Raw genomic sequence first — 22,976 nt, 5'->3', positions numbered from 1 at the left:
GTGTATTTTTGAGGTCACAAATCTCGGGTGACATGTGAACCATGAATGAATGTAGATATTAAACAAAATTATATGTTGCAAAATATCGAGTGATGAGAAATTGAAGGAAATTATTGGTAACACATGTTGAATTTAAAAGAATTAATGCGAACACATGTTCAAGTCTAACAAAAAATATACTTCAAACATACTTCAATTCATATACTTAAGATTTGCATACCTAAAATGTTAAAAGGTCACGTGTCAAAACTTTAGTGCATAATATTTATTAAATTATCTAAAGGGCTTTAATAGTTATTCTTTAACAAATATACTACATATGTGAATCCATATATATGCTTATGTGTCTAATAAATAAAAATGACATACTTGAGGGTTATAAATTTAATTCGTAAGTTATGTTAGATATATTATTTTTATATTTTATTTTTATTTAATTTATTATTATTTTTCATTTATATTTTGGAATAAGATAGAGATAATATATCTTGAAATAAAATTAAAATTTGTGAATTACTAATAGTTTCTTACATAACTAAGTTGAGTCTTAGTTTAGTTTATTACTCTTCACAATTTTTATTTAAAGTGTTATTTTTATATATAGTATCTTATCTTCTCTGTTTACTCAATATATTTTTTTTTCACAAAAGAATAACATGTAAAATAGAACATTTCAAATAGAGTATATATTAACGATGGAGTTATATAGATATTTTTGGTGTTAGAAATTTGAATCATTAATATATTAATATTTAAACTTTAAGTTTTAATTATTGATGATGATTGAATGACTTAAGATATAAAAATATTATATGTTAAATATTTTAATATTAATTAATTAAAAACATATAGAATATTTATACTATTAATTATATCTTTATATATATTTTGTAAAAACAGTGACTTTGATAGATCATAGATACGCCTAGACCAAAATATATGAAAAAAAAAGAACAAATTAATACATTTTTGCTGTCATTTATTAGAATCCCTAACCATTAAATAAGTCTTATGTTGGTATTTTTTAAGATTTTATACATTGAATACTGCATTTTTAATTTGATTGTGTTTAATAATAAAATATAAAAGAATTTTATAAATATCGATAAATGTAGGTATTTTACCTTATTGAATGGATGCACAACATTGTGCTTAATAAGTGTCATTTGACTATCATTTCATCCTACTTTAAAACCAAAGGTTACTTCTTTGATTACGAGTAAAGAGTTCCACTACAATTTTTCTTGTCTTGTTCAAGGAATAAAATAAAGGTTAAAAAAGTTATTACTTTTTTTTGGTTTACTTTTCCCTTTCCATCTCTTACTTTAACCAAACAATACCCAAGAATTGGTTGATATAAACTATTCATAATCAATTCACAAGTTTCAATAAATAAATAGATTCCAACATATCTTGCATCAAGTGATATCACATGTCATGCAAAGAAAAAGTGATATAGAATATACCTGTATGATCATGAGTAAAAACATGAATTCTTACTGAACTGAACTCATTCACTATAGCTATTACAATACACAATGCATTTTGACTGTTCCCATACAAATCATGCGAGTTTTGTAAGTTTTTATTCAAAATATAATTTATTTGATTGATAACATCCCTATCACTGAAGGTAATTTTCGAACTTATCTACTGAATCTAGACTGGGTTAATTATTCAAATTTTAATAATACATAGATAAATAATAAAGTAACAGATTAATTCTCAACACACTTTAAACAGTCATTTACTCGATGATTCACAGATGTATACAAATGTCTTCTACAAATCAATGACCCCTTAATTATACATGTCGGTCCCTCATCATGCTCCTGTAACTAATACTCTACTGTGTATAGCTCTAGCCTATAGCAGAAGAAAAATGAGACCTAATATATAGCAATTTAACAATTGGATTCAACATATTAACTATCACTACTCTGCAAAGCTGGAATATGTACACATATTTACAGTGCTGTTACTTTTCAAGAAAAGACTACCATCAGAACTTAAAACCAGGGATGCCACGTTGGATCCATCATGCACAAGTTCCTAGGGTTCAAGGCTGCTTCAACCAATTCAGTAACACCCCTCTGCACAGGTTGTGGTGGATCCATAACATTCTCCTCCTATATAAAAAAAACATAAATACTCTAGATTAAAATAGCAGGCAGCATAAAATATACTAAATAGGTAGAAACTTGGGATAGATATAGTCAAAATTCTCAAAAAGTATTTTAAATACTATGTTCTAGAACATCAATTGTAGTGAAAAACACGAACTGGCAAACTTATTGATAAATAAGGAATGGGAAAATTGAAAAGGGAGAAAATAAAACGAACAAGTATCAATAATGACCGAGTGTAAGAACATTAGCAGGAGGCAGAAACTTACAATCAGTGATAATGAGTGGTGCTAACAGAAAAAATAGAAATGCAAAAAACCTTCATCCCCTTTCTTTCCTTTTGTCCAAGTAATTATTAAATCCATAAACATGTCCAAAAAGATAAAAGTGGACTGCTTTATTTTAGCTAGGTAACCCGTAAAATACTCAGAAACTTGTTACAAAAGAATTTATCTCCTAGTTCCATCAATCCAGCAATTAAAGAGAAAACCTTAAGTGGAATTTCTAAATTAATTAAATGAAAGGATAAACAATTTCAGAACACTGAGAAGGGAACGCAATTTTGTTTAGTTGCTTAATACCTCTTCAGAAAAATTTTGAGGAGCGATTCCCTTAACCCTCGTAATAACATGTTCCACATTTGTGATAACTTTCTGCTTGAAGTCAACTGGGCTCATGGTACCACCTGCAGCCATAGAGGCCATGGGCATCCCAAGGGGCCTTCTCCAAGACCAAGACAGTAGCTCATCGCGGAAAAACATTGCTAGATGATGCCACAGGTGCTGACTTTGCTGTAATACCAATAATTTAACAGATCAATTGATAGTATTGCATTGGAGAATTCAAGTTTATGTATGCACGCTCAGTTCTTACCTTAGGTGAAGCCACAGCCTGCGCAGCTGCACACATTGAGGATACGATTAGGCCTTCCACGCCATGGGAGAAGAAGGCTTGCATATTCCTTGTCAGTCTAAATGGGACTGGTTCGTTAAACTCAATCAACCCATTTGCATCATATGCAGGATGAAAATCAGTTTGGAATATTTTTCCAGTGTTCTTAGCAAACAAAATCTTATTCGGAGACCTCCCACCAATTTGTAGCATAAAGGACATGAAACTTGAAAGGGCTAACTGGACGGCAAACTGCTTCTTGAAAGCCCAACTATGGTTGCCACTCGGTAGTGTTTTATACATATACTGCGAAAAAATGTTGTCATTAACAAGATTTTTCGTTATCTCATTATAGGCTTGCAGACGAAGATCAACAACAGCTTCTGGTGATATTTGGCCAGAGATAGCTTGGTTCAACTGCTCCTTGAAATAGGTTATCGGAAGATCTGCCTCACGGTCATTCCTTGCACAATGATTCTCATAGACCTCAAGGAAAGTACTATACATCAAATCATCCTCCACCATGCGAACCTGTCCATACAAAAATTCAAGTAAAATTAGAGGATACTTTAAGCAGGTAAAAGTTTAAATTGTAGTCTTGATTTGATAGTCTTTCTTGGTTGCAATCAAGGCCATGGTTCCATCAATCTAAAACTAGTGAAAAGATACAATAATGAACTAAGAAAATTAATTTAACCTGAGACCAAACAGGAATAATTATGGGTGTGTGAATGCATATGTGACGGCGTCTTGATTCCTTGTGCTTCTCAAACATTTGGTTCATCACACGGAAAAGTTGCAATATGCGCTCATCACTTCTAGCATTGGGAGTCAAAGATGTCTGAACAATAAAATGACGTTGGGAGCCATCAGAGCCAATTAGTGTCAAACGGCGAAAACTGCTACCATGCCTCCGCACAATTGGAATATCTGCCGCAACCCTATCCAACTTAACAGTATGATCTGGTGCAATTTCCTGGAACAAAATAAATAAATAGGAATCAGTATGGGATGCACCAAATAGTCCCCGGGTAAACTCGGGGTCAGTTTAAGGAAATATCAATTCTGTAATATATTGTAGTGCAACACATTCAAATTTTGGCAATTTTTGAAAAGAAAAAATTCAGAATCAGTTACCTGATCAGTGAAATATTGCCCAGGAACTTCAACATCAATAACATGGAAGTCCCGCAATACCTTGCTTTCTTCTTCCAGCTTTAATACTGCTGGAAACCGATCCTCAACATTGCTTTGAAGAACATTTTTCCAGTGTTTCAACCGCTCAGTCAGTTGAGAGAGGGTAGATGGAAAAGTGGCAGTGCTTTCTGGATCAAGATCTCGTTCAAAATCCTGTTTGTACTCCCTCACAAAATCAACATGCTTATTTACGGCGTCAGCAGAAAAGCAAGCTCTACAAACACCAGAGAGTTCTTTCTTGAGAGACTGAGGAACTTCAGCCGTTGTAGCTGTTGGATATTTATAGCAGCGATGAAGCAAAGCATTAACCACTGCCAGAAGCCTCTCTTCAGGAAGAGTGACAAATCTTGAACCAATTTCCGTTAGCAAGATCTGTGATATAAAAGTTTTGTTATAATAATCCAAGTAACTTCTATTTTAGGTAACACGTAATGCAGATTTTATTTTCAGATACAATGGCACAATTCACAAAATAGTTATATAAAAAATCATTTTAACTCTTGTGCTAGTTCAATCCACATAAACATGAAAGACGAGCTTCCAGGAAGTACCACACAATTAGACAATTTTGCTACAAATCCACGTATATAAAAATTATCTACTGTCCTTTTTCATGTGGCTTTGTCCATGGTGTATCCCTTTATGTTTACTTTGCTACATTGATTCATAGCTCCATTCAATAAATGTGTACAATTATCTCATCGTTATTCCTAAGTGCTAGCAGCAATGGTTTTACGCATGCAACAGGGAGAAAGGGTGAATGGAGATGGTGAGGTTGAATAGCATCGACTTTAAACAAAGTAAAATAACTTAAAAAGTCTGGAAGATGATGACCTCGAGTTCACTAGCCAAATTAGCATGCTTGCCCCTAAGGGCCTCCATTATATCTTTTGCAGCATCAAAAGCACTGGCAGCTGAAGCCACAAAACCTAAAGCACCAGCAGCACGTCTTAAAGTGTTTTGACCACCTTCATTGAGGTTTGCAGAACCTTGCTGCAAAGGTTGGTCATTTCCATTGTGCATGTTGCTTTCTACACTTGTAGACCTTTCAGGTTCTTGCCCATGTGAGTTTCCACCATCATGAGATCCAATTCCACCCGCAGGCTGGGAGCTTTGGTGAGATTGAATATCAGTTGGCAAGTTACTCCCCCCTGGACCCTGTACTCTTGCATTTCCATCAGCCAACCCACCAAGAGAACCAGTACTAGTACCAGAAACACTCTGTTGTGTTCTTTGTTGAGCCATTGCAATCCTACCAAGTTCAGATTTATTCGCAACATCACGTCGTTCCAGTAAGTATGTGCGCAACCAATAATACAAAGCCTGAAATTCAGGAGAAGAAACTTGTAATAATTTAGGATCTATATAATATGTAATAAACAAATGCAATTATGGAAACACTCACCTGAGGATACAACGTTGCAATCTTCATAAGAACAAGTTTACAGTGAGGAGCTTCGGTCCTCTGAAGAGAGAGCAAGAGCTGTGGAATCCAAGAGAGCCAAACCCAATGTGGTATTTGTTCATAGTACTTATCAAATGCCCTTCCAACAGGCTCATTAGAAGTATCAAAGCTAAGAAGATAAAGCACACGAGCAAGATGGCTTCTTGAATTGGACACACCAAATTTTATACCTTGCAAAAAGCAGCTGACAGCATATTCCAACCAAATCTCTTCATGAGTTTCTCTGTAAGCCTATTTGAAGTAGATGTCAGATAAGTACAAAACTTAGTTAATACTTTATCAGTCATAGAAAGTAACGTGAAAAACAGATACTAATTACCATATCACAGTAGTCTCCCCAGCTTATCCATCCTTTCGGCAAGTTTTTGAAAAGACTAATGGCATTTGAATAAGCAACATTAGTAGACTCGGAATCATTCAATTTTAACAAGAAATCCCCTTTCAGACGGAAAATTTCAGCCTTATGCTTTGCAGGAAAATACTCTAGATTAGTGCTGTTGATCAGATTAATACCACTTGTAAGTTCTCCCTTACTTTCTAGGTATGCCTTTGCTTGTTCAGTAATCTTAACAAACGCTTCCTGTAAATACTTGACAAAGAGCATATCAGATAAAATCTACACAAGTTCTCAAATTTCAGAGTTCAATACAGTCAAATAAAACGTACTGTGAAAATAAAAAAGGTATGTTAATGCTGTACAAATAACATACAGATTAATAAAAAAACTGAACTTGCCATATGATTTTCATGTCAAAATAATCAGAAAAAAAATGTAAAGCGACCCCCAATGGTTAGGCTCATATAATTAAAAATGTACAGATAATGACAAAAATCAGATAATCCTCTAACTACAGATGACCAGATATCCTACCTGCACTTCCATAGTTGAATGGCCGTATAATTTTTCAAGTATGGTGACACAGACATCAAAAAGGCCTTGCTTGCGAGCAATGTGAGCAAGCCTGTTTACAGTCCACGCTTTGTCACGGTAACCAAGATGATGAAGTGCTGAATTTGTGGCACCAAAATCTTTGAAAGCATCAATGACAGAGTTGTACATTTCGTTCCTCCACTGCAGCAAATCATACCAAACAGACATATTATCCCATTCATTTGGGGTTCTAAGTCTCCATGTCTCAAGGATGTCCTTCAGATCAGCATAAAGGTTCCCTTGCACGCCAACCACTGAATTTCCTGAGAGTTTATTTCCATTGGAAATATCTATTAGAATCCTAGCTGACTCTTGAACTTCAACTATTTGTTGGAATTGCTGCAGAAGAGGAATTCTGGAATGAACAGACATTTCAGGCAGCTGCCACCATTGTTCTAGAGCAAGATCAACAGCTTTACCTACCATATTCTCAGCATCCCCCACACCATTTGTATTTTTATCATGAAGAGCAAAGTATGCTTGAATTAGACGAAGCTTTGGAGTTTCTTCCACTTGAGCTTTGGGAATGACATGCTCTTTCATATATGTCCAGTCAGGCAATTTCCAAAGACTGTCAAGCAGAATTTCGTAATTCTCAACACTCTTGCCAAAGTCTGCCAGTGCTTCCCATTGACTAAGTTGACTAGCACAGTATAACCACTGCTCTTCCCATAGACACATCTCAGCCTTAGGCACAGTGTTATTATATGTTCCTTGAGTTGCCTTCACCATGGCTTGATAGAAGAGACTTTGGGCACGATGCCAATAGCCATGCTGAACAAGAGAAAGGCCAGCCCGGGTTTCTGCAGTCACTGATCTCTTCTTCCACAGCCCACATCTCATATCCTCTTCATTGAGCAAACGATAGAGCTCAGCCAGAGACTCGGAGCATTTGGAATCATTGGGGAACAACATAACATGACTTTCCAACAAAGCTAGTGCAATGTGCCATGCATTATAAGTTTTCCCAATATATTTAATAAGCTCGCTTGGCATTCTGGGTTGAGGATGGCTCAACTGAAGCCCTTCTAATAGAGCTTGCACTACATTTGGTCTGTTGGCTTGCTGCTTCTTGTGGTAATCTTTAGACAAAAGATTAATCATAGGTTTTGCAAGTGTTACCTGTTCTTCTTTATGCAATGTAACCCAGACAATTGGAAATACCAGTACCCACAAATGGTACGCAACATTAGCATCTGTGTGAGCTAGCTCTCTCAAGGGAATTAATAGATCAACCACCTGGAAGAAATTTTATCATTGTGAGACTATGAAGTATGTGCCAATAACTGGGCACATCAGATACTTACAAATTTACAATGTGTGACAGAAAACAGTGATAGGCTGTAGTCCTCAATTTGACAAATCCAAAGTATAAGGCCAAAAAAAGTCTCAAAACATTTTAACGTTTTTAACAAACACAAGAACTTTTACACATAACAAGTACTGTGCCACTACCATATCTTGAAACTTCATGATGCAATACAATAACCAGAGCAATAAAACTCACGATCTACAACTTTAATAAAGAGAGTAAAGTAGTACTTAAGTGATTAAACATTCAGTATGTCAGTAGAAACAAGTTAGTTTATATAAGTATTACTTGTAAACCTTTTTCTGTACAGCTAGTAAGTCTCTTTGTACAGATGTAGATTTATTAGGGAGCTACTTAGTACAGCTGTGAGTCTTTATACAGCTGTCAGTAAGCGATGCCTATAAATACATTCTGAACTCATGTTTCAGAACTTGAGATACAATAATAAAAACATTCAGTTCACGTTTAGTTCATTCTTTCAAGTCCTCTTTCAGTTTTATACTAGTACTCAAGCGATTAAACATTCAGTAACCTGGAGTTTGCTCATGCTGTTAAGAAACTGGGCATGCTTATGCACAAGGGTCTCCAGTGTTAGAGGAGCATCCTCAGATCCTTCAAGTACATCATTCACCTTATGTGGCATCCCACTCAATTCCATAATAGAACCTGAAACGAAAAGGGGTTGAACTCTGGCAGAATTTGGAGCTAGTGTAATAGGTTTATCCTCAACCAATATTGCCAGGAGAAGATCAAGGCCTTGCTTGAGCCAGAAGACATCACTCAAAGCCCCCCAGTCTTGAATTTGGATGATAAATTGAAGTCTGGTAAAAAGAGTTTTTCCAAGAGACTCGTGATAGAGAGAGAAAAATTTCATCCTAACTTCTGGATCTTTGGCTCGTAAACCAAGCATATATAGCCTTTCCACCTTCTGAAAAATCTCTTGACGCAAAGGTAAAGGGTATCTGGAAATCATTTAAAAAATAAGACAGAATACATTTCAAGCATAGCACAGATAAACTTAAGATGAATAACTTACTTATTTGAATCTGCACAAATCCCGTATAGAAGTTCAAGATATTTCCTGTCCCACTCTTCCAGAGCAACTGGTGTGAAATTTTGCTTGTCAACTTGTGACAGCTTTTGAAGAAAAGAAACTATCTCCTTGGGGGTGAGAAAGGAACCTGGCGTGATTGGAGTTCCTTGTTTACAGAAGTCATCTTCAACCCACCCTTTAACCACATCAAGTATGCAAAGAAGTACACTAGCATCAATTGCTTTCTCTGAGAGTAAAGCATTCAATATTTGAGACACAGACCGCTTGCACTCAGAAACAACCATCACTCTATCAGTGATAAGTTTCAAAATTGATTTTACATTTGAAATAATTGCTCCAACATCAGCACCTTGACGAGAAGATGTGACTGCTGAATCTGGATCTGTTCTCTGACCCTTATAATGTATGAAAATTTATCAAAACTTGAAACATAAAAACATATCACACGAACTTCTTATAGATTTAAAATACAAATAACACAATCGGCAAGACAAAATATATGTTAATCACACTAGAATGGTCGGATAGATTTGATTTAATACAAGAAAGAAGTCCAAACAACCTTTGTTTTATAACCATGTCTATATAGCACCTTACCAAATAAAAACCAAGGCTGTAGAGTAGGTCTTGCTACATTACACCACGGAATTTAATTGTCAAGCAGCATATATTAACAATATAAATAAATAAAACTTCAATGCATCCAAAAGAAAAATAGAGGAACTGAAACAAACACAACTGCTTCAATCTGAATAAAATTAGAAGTTTATAGTCAGTATAATAAGCTTTTGCTGAGTGAGGTTAAAAAAATTAGATAAAAAAAGCAATTTAAATCATGCATGTGCAGACCGATTTATCATGCATATTTTCCCACTAAATTCTAAGTATTAATTTTGTTTCTACAATCATTTCTATTTTAATATAGAAATTCTTTCTATACCTGAAACTTCATAGAATATTATTAATTCAAAAAGGAAAACCACCATACTTGTCTTAAATGAGGCCCTGCCGCTGAACCCATATCTCGTTGTAGCCGTTGAAGAATGCGAACCAAAATTAAAGGATCAACAAAGTTCCTTTGTACCTCTGTCAAGGTTTTTATGACAAGCAATAGGAAACTAATTGAACTAGCATTATTGTCATCGCTTGCCGTTTGAGGAGCTGTGACAGTGGTAGCATGCTTCTGTATCAAATCATCAAGCTTCTGGTACAATAACTTAACATCTGCAGGTGTGGTAGGTGCTTCTTGAGGAAAAGCAACAAAAATCATCCTCAACAGTGAGCAAAATGATTTGCCAGCATCTAACAGTTTATGCTTGAAACATGGTTCAAGAATCTGGAAGAAAAATACAATTAATATAATAACTGAATCACTGAGGAAATGAAAAAAGAAAAAAAAAACATAACGTTAGACCCACTTGAGAAATCTGATTAATGTTATTTCTTATGAACAAGTGAGGTTGTTTCTCTAACACTTTGTTCATGACATCCAAACCCTGTGCAAGTGCAGTGGATGGATCCTTTGCTTGAGATGGCTGTATACTGCTCAGAAGCTTTTCCAAATAATTAAATTTTACATTAGCATTCGGCCACACCTCCAAAGCTTGTGAAAGTAGCTCCAGAGCTTGTTTGTACATGGCACTTGCCTCTTTGTCCTTTGGTTCTATGACCAGAGCAACCTAATGACATAAATAAGAGATAATCATCAATAACATCCTTATTAAAAACAGAGTGTTTTAAGAGTTGTTGCGAATGCATTGAGAATCTTATCAACAAGCAAACATATTTTGGCCTTGGTATGAAAGTACTCTGTATCATTCACTTTCATTCATATACATACATGTCATTTCTGGACACCCAAGGATAGATGACTATGATTAAGAAGCACAAATATAACTCAGGACACAAATTTGGTAAAAATTTTATTCAGGACATGTAACAGTTATAGAGTAACATAAAATTAAACTAAACTACATAAAAATCTTTAATAAAAGGAGAGAATGTTGAAATAAATATTCTACAAATGAGAAGAAGTCGCAGTAAACATGATAAAATGTTAAAGCTATCTAATTATCATTGTATCCAAGTTGTATAAATTAAGAAATAAAAGTAAATTATTAAAACTCAGCTGAAATTATTCAGTGTCCACACAACTTCATGCCGGGCAGGTACTACTATGTACAATACACAGCCAGCTACAACTTAGAAGTGTCCGTGATTAGGCAAGAGAATATTGTAATATTAAGAAACTAATAAGTTATCTTTTGAACCCTTAATCCACAAAGATGGCAATCATTAGAAAAAGCAGCTGCAATTTCAATACCACAACATTAAATATTGGAAAGTGTGTTTCCAAGATGTTAAATTATCTTGCAATGAATTAGCCAAATGGCATCATCACCATAAAAAACGTAAGAAAGCAGGTTAGAAGTAAGCCTCACTCTGATAAGAAAATTGATAATCATTTCCTCCATTGCAGCATTTGGTTTAAATTCTTCATCAGGTTGAGTGGCAGATCCAGGGGTTTCTACGTTAGTTATTGATGAAGGACCTCCAGGTGACATGACACACATGGATTGCAGGCCAGGTTCTGCTTTTACTCGCTTAGTTGTATCTTCAGGAAATGTAGACCCATCCACAGATCGCTTAGAATCAGCTGAGCTAGGATTAAAGACATCATTGATTTGGTTGGGTGCATCAGAATCGGTAACAACTTTCATCTCATTTTGTCTTTGCCTCTCCCAGTTAACAACTAATCCAGCAAGTTCAATGGCAAGTCGTCTGTTTTCTGCTGTGGTATTATAAGGCAATCCAAGCCGGCTAAGAGAATTCACCATCTGAGGAACAAATTGTGCTCTGCAGCTATAGAAGAGATCGGAATGCCGGACTATAAGTTGGAATATGTGAATAAGATTGGGAATTGAATGACCTTCTTCTACAAGGATTTTCTTAGTGTATCTTATCCATATGGGCATTCGAGAATCACCAAGGGGCAAACGTCGTGGCAGTGCTGGCATTAGAATGTCAAGAGCTTGCTTGACCAACATTTTATTTTCCGGTTGGCAAGTCCTGAGAAGAGCAACAAAAACCTGCAGTTGCAAATCAGAGTCAGGGTATAGATATACATGTTATTTTTTTTTAATTACCATTTTAGTCTTGTTATTTATTTATTTCATTCAATTTGGTCTCAATTTTCATAAAAGGTTCAATCATGTCCCCTAATCTTTAAGAACACGACAATGTGACGACTTTCAATCCAATTAGCAGCAGTGTTATTAAAAAACGAAAATTGATGGATTTATTTTAAAACTAACAACTTCAGTTTCAAGATACGATAGGGTCACATTTTTTAAATTTAGAGACTTGATTGAACCTTTTCATGAGAGATTCAGTTGGATACACAATAAGAGAGTCTTTCAAAACACATTCATATTTCAGATAAAGCCAACAACTTCTGCTTAGCTAGTCTCAGTAATAAATTCAATCTAGAGGCATCTAGTTTCAACCTGAGATCTACAAGTACTCCTAAAACAAAGAAGTTATCTCCAGCTTGTCAAATCCATAAAACTCATAAAAGGATGAGGATGAGCAAACTTTGATTGATGTGTAAATTGACAATTTTGAAGAGCAAGCAAAATATTTTGGTTGCCCCTAGGTTACTAGATCAATTAGTTTAAAGACATACACAGATTGGTGCAAATCAGGCGATGAGCATTCAAAACTCCAAAAATTTGCCATTCATGTAATTTACTCCGGATAAATTTTTGTTCTTGGTTGTATTCATTTTTGTAAAAAAATTTATGCTATCTTGAATTCATTCTGCACGAGATCCTGTTGTTTCTTGAGTTCATTCTGCATGAACTTTTATTGTTTATTGAATTTATTTAGCATGAGTTTCTAATGTTTAGATTCACATGTAGCTTCTCTAGAAGTGAGTATAATTGGAGTTCTTCTGAGATGATAAGTTAATATTAATTAAAGTATATCTCTAGAATAAAATCGCTAGTCTACTACTTGTTTACCATATTTATAATTGCGTATGTTTAGGTTCACACAAAGAGAAGGAATAGGCTAAAGCAAAGCACAATGAATGGTGTACTTGTGATGGCTAATTCAAGATTAGCTAACAAGAAAAGAAAACCAGTTCGTATGATGATGAGTAGTTCATGGAAGATGAAAACTTGGATTTGGATGAAAGCTTAGCTCCTATCGAAGTTGAGGAGGACATGGAACTAGAAATGATGGAATTGAAGGTTATTATGATGCTAACTTGTGATATTATCTTTATAAGGATTTTTTGTGTTGTAACTAGGATAGAATTCCTATTTGGAAATAATAATATGGAGCTATTGGTTTACTGTTTTGTAACTAGGATGGGGTGTTTACACCTATTGACTTCTTTTATATGTTTATTGTATTGTTTTTGTTTGTCATGTTGAATTGATGTTCAATTAAGAGTTTTGAGTAAGATATAATGAATTTCATAAATTTTGTAGGATCTTACAATCTGTCATACGATTATTTAGGATCCACACTTCCCTTTCCGATGATCGTGAGTAAGATCTCGATTTTGCCTACCTTGGTTGTAATAGACTCTTAGAGATGTTAATTTAAATCACATTGTAATAGCCTCACATCTATAACTAACTTTGCTACAGGAATCCTTTCAGCATCTCTACAAATAGGTTTTCCCTGCATGTAGAGACAATTATATTTTTCAGATCAATAATTCTCTCAATACAAACTCAAATATGTCCCTCCGCTCTCTTGAACTCTTCACCACTTTCTCTCATTTACTTTCAGTTTCCCACCTGCTGACGTTTGCAAGATAGTATGAGTAAGGAACATTTAGAAGTCAATGTTTCATACCTGGAGTATTATTTTTTCAGGGGCTTGATATGCCTCCAAGAAATGGCAAACATTCACAAATGCCCATTGTTTGCTGGCTGTGTCTTCTCGCTTAAGATGATTCCACCCAAACTTTATCAGTTCCTTCCTGTGATGGACAAGATCATTCTGAAGATATTTAAGAAGCAAGGTGGCAAGTTGCAGTAGTTCTATTCTTAATGGCTCATCATACTCAGCAGAAACCTACAGAAAAGGGAAACTATGTATTGTGAGACATCATACGTCTATGTCAAAAACAGAATCATTAAGATTTCAACAAAAGGCCAAATGAGAAATTAAACATGATAAGGACATACCTCCTCTGGAGGATCAAGAAGTTTATCAACAATTGTCTTTATAATACCAGGATCAACAACTTCCCAACTTTGACCATTTTGAAAGGCATGTGCAAGCATAGGAAGAATAAGCATTTGCATCACAGTAACCAAATGATCGTGACCAAGTTGTTTTGATTGGAAAAGGCTGAGAAAATGCAGTAAAAGAGCCTTTTTCATGCCTGGAGGATAACCTTCTGCAACCTAAAAGTCAGCAAAAAAAATTAAAATACAAGAAGGAACTCAGATATTAACAGAAATTTCAAAACCGATTATCAAGTACCTCAATAATGTAAAACTCCTTCAGGAATGTGTAGTCAATCCGACTGTGAAATAAGAATATGGTAAGTATATCAAAGAGAACATTCACTTCGTTTTTGTCATGTCTCAAGTAATTAAGAAAGCATTTGACAAGCCATTTACTTTCTTTAACCTGCGATACCATAATGACCATGAAAACAAGTTAACCAGCCAGTTAAAAGACAAGTCAAATTAATGAATATGCAGTTAAAAAACTATCTAAAAGAATAAAATGAAAGATTAGACAAACCATGAGAAAAGAAAAATAAAATTAATCAAAAATCAGCCTCCGACCAAGGTAAAAACTTTAAAATACCATGAATACTCATTTCACAACAGAAAACAAAGCAACATTACTAATTTTGATGATGAAAGAAGTAACGCATACAGTATCCACATTAATTCTCAAATGGCATGTAGATGTAGAACAACAAAATAAAAAATGAAAATAACTATAAATGTAACTTAGCCTCAGATTGTTTGCAAGGAAAAATGAGCTTCAATATACTAAGTAGTAAGGCTAAAATGTTAAGTGATGACATTGCATTGGTGATGCTAAAACATAATTGGAGAGGGGTGGAGATGCAACAAAAAGATATGCCACGAATCTATAAATATTCCTCATGAAAACCAAAGAGAAGATATCTAGAAAAAAAACCAATATATCAATACAAACAATATGGCCAAGGTAGAAAACGTTTAATATGCAAAAGTTAATTCAGAAGTAGACTGCAATGAAGTGGCAACTTCTCCAATATGTGCAAGACCATAAGGCAAAGCCGAGGGTTAATAGATGGCTTAAGAAAAACAAATTTAAAAGTTGGTGACTGAAACTGACAAGTTAATTGACGGAAAATAGCATCAAGAGGATGAGTTTTCAAGGCTAAATATGACTAATCATTCCCTTCTCCAAGCTGTTATTTTGTAAAATCAAATGGTATTGACATGACCAGCGTCTGCAATGCTGAATTGAAAATCCAGAGCCCATCTTCCCATTATTCTACACTATTAAAATTAACTTAGGGCAAAAGCTGATCAGATAAGAAGCAAAGAACACAAACACAATTAAAACTGTTAAATATTTTTACATTCCATGAAATTGAAATAGTTCATGCAATCGTTGAATAATAGAAACAAGAAATCATTAAAAAATACGCAATCAATAATGATGATACAACATTAAAAACATTCTATACTTACTTGCACTAGGTTAAGCTCCTGTTCCTTTTGCAAGCGAGATATTCTTGCAGGTGACTTCCAAACAAGTACCAATGTATCAAACACACTACGATTACTTTGTAACCAACCAGGGATTAATTTAACCAGGGTTTTTATAAGTGCTAATCCCTGAAAGTAAGCATCAGATGTTGTACTGGGAGGAGGAGCAGGTTGATTAGAAGCATCAGTTGATGGTGCAACACTTTCTTCACCTAATAAAGTAGTATGTGTACTTGTGGATGCTGGAGTCATTGTCACATCAGATTTGGGAAGAAATTCAGAGAATGCGCTTGCAAGTATCTTTTGTGGTGATTTTGCAAGTTCATCTCTTAATGGTTGGCCAGCTTCTGAACGAATTATATACATGAAACTAAATTTACAGTAAAAAACAAAAAGAAAAAACGTAAGCAACCAATCTTACGAGGTATATAATTAAAGTTCTGCAATGTAAAACTTACCGCCTGAAATACTTTGGTTCACTTAATCGAGCAAGAAAATAGTCTACTGCAAGGGATGCATATCTATTTAAAAACTTTGTGAGTGGAAGGCGATATGGACTATTGATTTCACTATATACTTGTCCTGGGGGTAGAGCTCCTTCCAAATCAATTGTCAAGGTTACAAGTTCATCCAGGAACTTTGAGGCAGCGGGAGGAAGCAAATGAAAAAGCTCAATTATAGCTACAACAATAGAAAAGACATATCAGCACAAGTATGGTCTGTGGAAGTTGAATTAGATACACTTGCATTAAATAGGTTAAACCATAGATGTAAAACCTGCAGCAATCTTTGGTTCTTCACCAGCCTTCCACGACTTCTGACTTTGTGCCAACTTCTCAGGCTCCAACCACCTCTTGAGATGCTCTAGAAGTTTTCCACCCAAAGTAACATTAAACCAGTTCGATAACAGTTCAAGCAGGCGAGCAAGACCAAGCAGAAGAGGCATACTAAGATTTTTTGTGTGTGCTAAATTCACCAATATAGGCCTAAGGCTGCTTTGTAGAAGTTCTTTGGGCATCCTTTGATTAATAACCTAGGTAAACAGGGTGACAAAGATGTAAATGAGGTTCAAAAATGATTCTATGCTAATACCAATTAGCATGCAAACTAAAGCAAATATTCACACGGATGTTTCCAATGATTCTCAGTCACATGGAACCTTAGGCTTGGCAATCCTAATTCTTATGTAATGCCAATTATTTAAAAAATGTAGTCTTGCATTATTGAATAAAAAGTAATACAACTTTCTGCAAATGATATGGCATTTCAAGCTGACTTTTCTGAAGGTTAAAAAAGTTTTTTTCAAATATTAACGTGTTGCTATCACTTGAGATTGAAAGTAATTCTTGAGGGCTTGATTGATCCCTCTCATAATCTTCTATTTATAAAAATAAATTGATACAAGAATACATGATAATTAGGGTAACCTTAGACACAATATAATCATGATAGGATAACCTAGACACAATATAATCATGATAGGATAACCTAGACACAATATAATCATGATAGGATAACCTAGACACAATATAATCATGATAAATAGGGTAACCTAGACACAATATAATCATGATAAATAGGATAATCCTAAACACAATATAATCATGATAAATAGGGTAACCCTAGACATAATATAATCATAATAAATAGGGTAAATATTCTAACACTCCCCCTCAAGCTGGAGCATACAAATTGTATGTGCCATGCTTGGAATAAATAAACTCAGTCCATAAACCAAATTAGACTCATAAACCAGCATAACCAAAGAGACTCCTCATAAGCTTATGAAGAATAATATTGGACAACCACGAAACTTCATCCAGCACCATGAACCTTCAAGTAGGATGACTTTGACAAGTTGATTTCCATCAAAAGTGAATGATGAGTGGTAGACAACGATAAGGCCTGCATGGCTAAAAGTGACAAAAATGCAAGGACTGCCATCACTGACTGATGAGGCTTGTAGTGGCTGGAAGCGACAAAATTACAGGGAGTGTCATCTTTGACTAATTGGGGCCTGCAGTGGCTGAAAGCAGGAACTGTCATCTCTGACTAGTTGGGGCCTCTGACTAGTGGCTGGAAACATACTCCCCCTCACTGCAGGGACTAAATTGTCACTACTGACTGATGGGGCCTGCAGGGACTAAATTGTCATCATTGACTGATGGAGCCTGCATGGACTAAATTGCCATCACTGACTGATGGGGCCTGTAGTGGCTGGAAACATACTCCCCTCATTGCAGGGACTAAATTGCCATTACTGACTGATGGGGCCTGCAGGGACTAAATTGCCATCACTGACTGATGGAGCCTGCAGGGACTAAATTGTCATCACTGACTAACGAGGTGATGGCTGGAAGCGACAAAACTGCAGGGACTGCCATCACTGACTGACGAGGTGATGGGGGCTTGCAGTGACTGAAAGGACAAAAATGCAGGGACTACCATCACTGACCGATGGGGCATGCAGTGGCTGGAAACATATTGCAATGGCGGAAAACATACTCCCCCCTCACGACAAACGACAGAAATGACGACGCACCCATGACAAATCGTGAAGGTGAAAAATCATAATGGTCTCTAGCATTGACTCTCCTTGGAGACTTGTAAATAAATGACACAAGCCATCAGAAACATCACAACTGCTACAACCAGAGATGGGTCGCGCTCCTCGATGCGCAAAAAACCCCTAACTTCGCCAGAGAAAACGAGACGGCAGCGACGACGGAGGTTGAACAGATGGCGCATGTGGCAGTGCTTGGATGAAAACTAGCCCTCGACACAGACATGGTTGACCATGGCTCAAGGAGGCGATCCAGATCCATTGGTCGTCGGACTAAACTGTGGCGGTGGTCGGCATTAGCGGACGACGTCGGAATGACAGTAAACAGAGGTTGATGGTAACAAACTTATGTGGAAAACTCCTCATAGTGGAAAAATAGTGCCAAGTGGACAAGGACAAACGACGCCAGGCAACTGCAAACGACACCAGACAGCGGCAAACAGTGCCAGACGATTGCGGACAGCAACTAGGGTTTAGAGACTAGATAGAAACCAGAACATGACTGCTCATTGAGGTATTTAAGAAAAGATAAAATTTTTAAGGCCGCCGGTGGCAGCGCTGACCACCGGCGGCAACAAAGACCGAGTAGGAAGAGACTCAGACAACCTGCTCTGATACCAACTTGAGATTGAAAGTAATTCTTGAAGGCTTGATTGATCCCTCTCATAATCTTCTATTTATAAAAATAAATTGATACAAGAGTTCATGATAATTAGGGTAACCTTAGACACAATATAATCATGATAGGGTAACCTAGACACAATATAATCATGATAAATAGGGTAACCTAGACACAATATAATCATGATAAATAGGATAATCCTAAACACAATATAATCATGATAAATAGGGTAACCCTAGACATAATATAATCATGATAAATAAGGTAAATATTCTAACACTATCCATATGGAAGTGTTGGCTAGTTTCCAAGTTGTTTAGAAGTTTCAGATTAATTAGAAGGATTTCACATGTGTCAACAAGTGCAGGGTAATTGTTGATGTCAGAAAAATGTCTGAAACTGCAACCTTCACACAGAATCTGCATCCGTATGTTGAGTCCCTAACCAAAGCAAGGAGGAGGGAGGCAGGAATGTGGATGAATGGATAAGGGAAAGAAGAGAAACGTCAGTTTGTAAAAGGTGAGTTATCTATTCCTATAATTTGAAAAAGAAAATCTCTTCAACAGTTCTGGTGAATCTTAATGATCTATGATCCCATAGATTCATGAGAATAAGGAAAATAGGGAATTGACAAAAATTCTTAAATTCTCACCATAAAATTTGTACTTTTTAGCTTGTGTACCGGTGTTTCATAAACTATTTAACTTGAATTGAAAATATTCAGTATAGCATCCATCCTGGGATCCACTATACAATTATAGCATTTTGGGGTATGGCTGCTCCACTATGGGATTGATAACTATGATTGACACAAATGATAATTGATCATATGCATGAAGAGTTCAAATATTCTATGAAATTACAGGTGTGCATATTGCTAGGAATAAATCTGTACATGTGTTGCAATCAAGCAAATGAAGAAGCATAAGTTATATATCATGAATACTAACTGTACCTGCCGCAGGCCCTCTTTTGCAACAACAACAATTTCTGGAGTTCGACAGGTTAAAGACTTGAAAAACATTGAAATAATCTTGGCACGCAACTCGGAGTGGTTTTGAGTTTTAAAATCAGCCCATGCCATTGTTGTACAAAGCAGTTCAATGCAAGCAGTACGAAGTTTAGTCAATGATGTCATCACTTTAGGGTTGATAAACTTAGCAACCCAGGCAGTGTCATCAGATTCTGCTATTTGCAAGGCTTCTTGCAGGAAGTTAACTAACTCTGGTGTCAACTTGAGAAGAGGTGGCCTCAATGCTAGACAGAAATTCAATGCTGTAACTGTTCCAACCTACACAAGATATAATAAACTAGTAAAAAGATAAAAGCTAAAGAAAGATCAAATAAACCACCATCAGCAAAAGAACATGTACCTGTTGATCAACAGTCTTCAACTTGAGTGATCGCACAATAAGAGGCTGGAGAAAAGGCTGATATAGTGGCTCTAGTAATTCTGACACCTCACTACCAGTCCTACTAGCTAAAAGTGCCAAGCATGATTGTACATTCTTTCTCACAGTGATAGATGCATTCTGGTTGAACAATTCTTGAGCGAGAAAATCAACAACTCCTTGAAAGCTCTGCTTTCGTGCCTCACTGTTAGCTTCATCAACATTATTTACCACTCGAAGAACTTGAGTAAGCACTTGACTTGTCTCCTCTTGCTCCTTGCTAGCATATATGGGAAGCTTTTTAAGAACATATATTAGACCACGCACAATTCTTACTTGAAAAAGGCATAGAGTCTCAACAGTGACCTTTCCAACCAAAGCACCAAGTCCCATGACGCCACCCATTTGAGCTTGCCATGTAAGCCCATAGCAACAGTGCAGAAGACGAGGCAACAGTTGTTCAAATACAGGTACACGAACACTAGGAGGTGGAGAATATACAGGATTCATTGATGGACTAGAGACAATCATAGGTGTACCTGGCCCTCTGGACATTATGAAGTCAGTATGTTTTGAACGAGCAAGAAATACAAGTGTTTCTGCAAACACATTTAAAGCCGCAAGAGCAGCTCTGGCATGAAGCCTGTTTTCATCTGCTAGTACTTCAACTAAAGCATCCAAGAATATTAGGGGGTCCAGCTCCTTCAAATTTGAACAAGCATTGCTTTTTAGCCTAGAACCAACATGAACGTTATTTGAGAGTGATGAACCCCCAAGTGCTGCTACTGATACATTGCTAGATGTAGAATCAATGTGAAATATTACTGCAAAATGTCGACATATATTGACAACAAAATCATCTGTGGGATCTGTGAGATCTGTCTCACCATTGGCAGCAATGACAGTCATCAAAAGAATTTTAAAAACAGACTTCTCAGCCATAAGTTGGGTCTTTGTCTTTACACCTAAGTCGGCCTGAAAATGAAGTGTCATATTTTTGCTAAAATAATAGTATAAACCCATCTAACTTGTACAAGTACTCAGGAAAATATTGGAAAGGATAAAAGACCAGTTACATATTGCAGAAACATTATACTACATATAGACCCATCTAACTTATGTAAGTACTCTCAATATATATTGGGGAGGATAAGAGACCAATTTAAGTAGATAGTACCTAAAGGTAACCACACTTAAATAAGTATATTGTGATGGAGAAAAAAGAAACTAACAGTAATCAACAGTAGCAGAATTTTTATAATTTAATTAGACCATCATGGAAGAGAGATTGATGAATACATTAAACTGAGTTATTTAGCTACACAAATTTATCAAAAGTGTAAGCACAAATTTATACAGGATATTAAGTGTACTTAATAACAAACTAACCTTGACATCCATTAACTCAGACCTCCGCGATGTTTGATCAACTGTAGAAACTAACAATGCAGATAATTGCTTCGACGTAGATCCATCATCAGCAACATTTCCAGGCAAATTGAGCTGAGATGACAGGCACACCCGAAGAAATTTTAGAGCTTGCTTCCGATAGAAAGCATCCATACCACAATTTTTATTCATTACAGCTTCCACAGCAAGATTTATGCATCGATCAAGTGGCACCAAGAATGGAGTTGCAGGCTCAAATGTCAAAATCAGGCGAAGCCCGTGCTCAGGATTCTCCTTACACTCAAGTGCGAGAGGTTCCTTGAGAAATCGTCTGTTTCGGCCTCCTAACTTGCCAAGAAGCTGCAATGCTTTTGCACCCCAAGGATAGGGAGCCGGTCTTAAGTGAGACCACAAGGCAAGAATCACCTCAGACATAACACTAGCCATAATGGGTTCAAGAAAATCAGGATTTAAACTATCAACCCAAAACTCAAGGGTTCTTAGACCAAGACTCACTAATTCATCACTTCCCTTGAGACATAATACCAAAGGCTTCATAAGACGAGAAAGGTATGGTAAAAGAGAGCTTAAACGTGCAGGTAAGGTCAAGCAGAGCTCCAATAAAAGATCTCTCATATCTTCTGCAGTTGGCCCTTCCAACATAGCAAGTAGCATATTGAGGCAGGGCTGCAACATGGGCACCAAGTCACGGAGCAAAAGTTCATATTTGCACCCTGAAAGTGCCTTGAACATTGTACGAAGCAACTGCATGTAGCCAAGAGGTTTTTCTACTTCGGTAGCATTTTTCATGCAAAATTCCATTATAACAGGAGCATGAGGCTGCAAAATCCGTTCAAAATCAGCTGGTGCTTTGGTAACAGCACCAAATATAAATTGAAAGAGATGCAAAACCAGTTTTGCAGCAGGTGAATCTGGTTGCTTCAAGGCATCAAGTTTTCCGCTCACAAGAAAATTAACAAGCACATCTGCAAATGGCCGGTACACTTTTGGGGCTGATAGAAGGGTAGAGAATATATGGACAAGTTGATTGTTGGAGATCATGCAATCAAAAAGCTCAGGCATACACAGAGAGAACATATCCATCAGATCTCGAGGTTCCATGATGGCCAAAATTTGTGAGAAGAGATGCATCATTTCCCTCTCCTCATCCTTCTCCTTGAAAAGAGCTAAACAATGAACACCACTTTTTAAAACACCAGAAGCTTTGCATACCTACAAAAGAATCTTAAGTCAACTTTGCCGTTAAACCTAAAAACGCAGATGTTAAAGTTAAG

The 22,976-nt window shown here is 36.2% G+C and overlaps 1 protein-coding gene across 4 annotated transcripts in view; it reads right to left on the bottom strand.

Moving 5' to 3' along the window:
- Positions 1-1,718: 1,718 nt before the first annotated feature.
- The window catches only part of LOC108321254 (uncharacterized), a 30,423-nt gene continuing 9,165 nt past the window's right edge, over positions 1,719-22,976 (bottom strand). For 2 of the 4 annotated variants that reach the window (XM_052869561.1, XM_052869563.1), the window contains 23 exons: positions 21,682-22,914; positions 20,275-21,267; positions 19,857-20,192; positions 16,494-16,749; positions 16,175-16,397; positions 15,699-16,086; positions 14,482-14,631; positions 14,181-14,402; positions 13,846-14,067; positions 11,418-12,065; positions 10,395-10,655; positions 9,965-10,312; positions 8,959-9,371; positions 8,455-8,884; positions 6,551-7,849; positions 5,999-6,268; positions 5,620-5,910; positions 5,049-5,537; positions 4,155-4,586; positions 3,715-3,993; positions 3,000-3,548; positions 2,708-2,917; positions 1,719-2,129 (listed from right to left, as the gene is read on the bottom strand). In XM_052869561.1, coding sequence (XP_052725521.1) covers positions 2,010-2,129; positions 2,708-2,917; positions 3,000-3,548; positions 3,715-3,993; positions 4,155-4,586; positions 5,049-5,537; positions 5,620-5,910; positions 5,999-6,268; positions 6,551-7,849; positions 8,455-8,884; positions 8,959-9,371; positions 9,965-10,312; positions 10,395-10,655; positions 11,418-12,065; positions 13,846-14,067; positions 14,181-14,402; positions 14,482-14,631; positions 15,699-16,086; positions 16,175-16,397; positions 16,494-16,749; positions 19,857-20,192; positions 20,275-21,267; positions 21,682-22,914 — 10,062 coding nt within the window. In that variant the 3' untranslated portion in view covers positions 1,719-2,009. The remainder of the gene's footprint in view (positions 2,130-2,707; positions 2,918-2,999; positions 3,549-3,714; positions 3,994-4,154; positions 4,587-5,048; positions 5,538-5,619; positions 5,911-5,998; positions 6,269-6,550; positions 7,850-8,454; positions 8,885-8,958; positions 9,372-9,964; positions 10,313-10,394; positions 10,656-11,417; positions 12,066-13,845; positions 14,068-14,180; positions 14,403-14,481; positions 14,632-15,698; positions 16,087-16,174; positions 16,398-16,493; positions 16,750-19,856; positions 20,193-20,274; positions 21,268-21,681; positions 22,915-22,976) is intronic. The other 2 variants (XM_052869564.1, XM_052869562.1) reach the window with 2 other exon arrangements.

This window comes from Vigna angularis, chromosome 10 (genome assembly GCF_016808095.1).
Source record: "Vigna angularis cultivar LongXiaoDou No.4 chromosome 10, ASM1680809v1, whole genome shotgun sequence".
NCBI lineage: Eukaryota > Viridiplantae > Streptophyta > Magnoliopsida > Fabales > Fabaceae > Vigna > Vigna angularis.
This window is presented reverse-complemented; position numbering and strand designations above follow the sequence as displayed.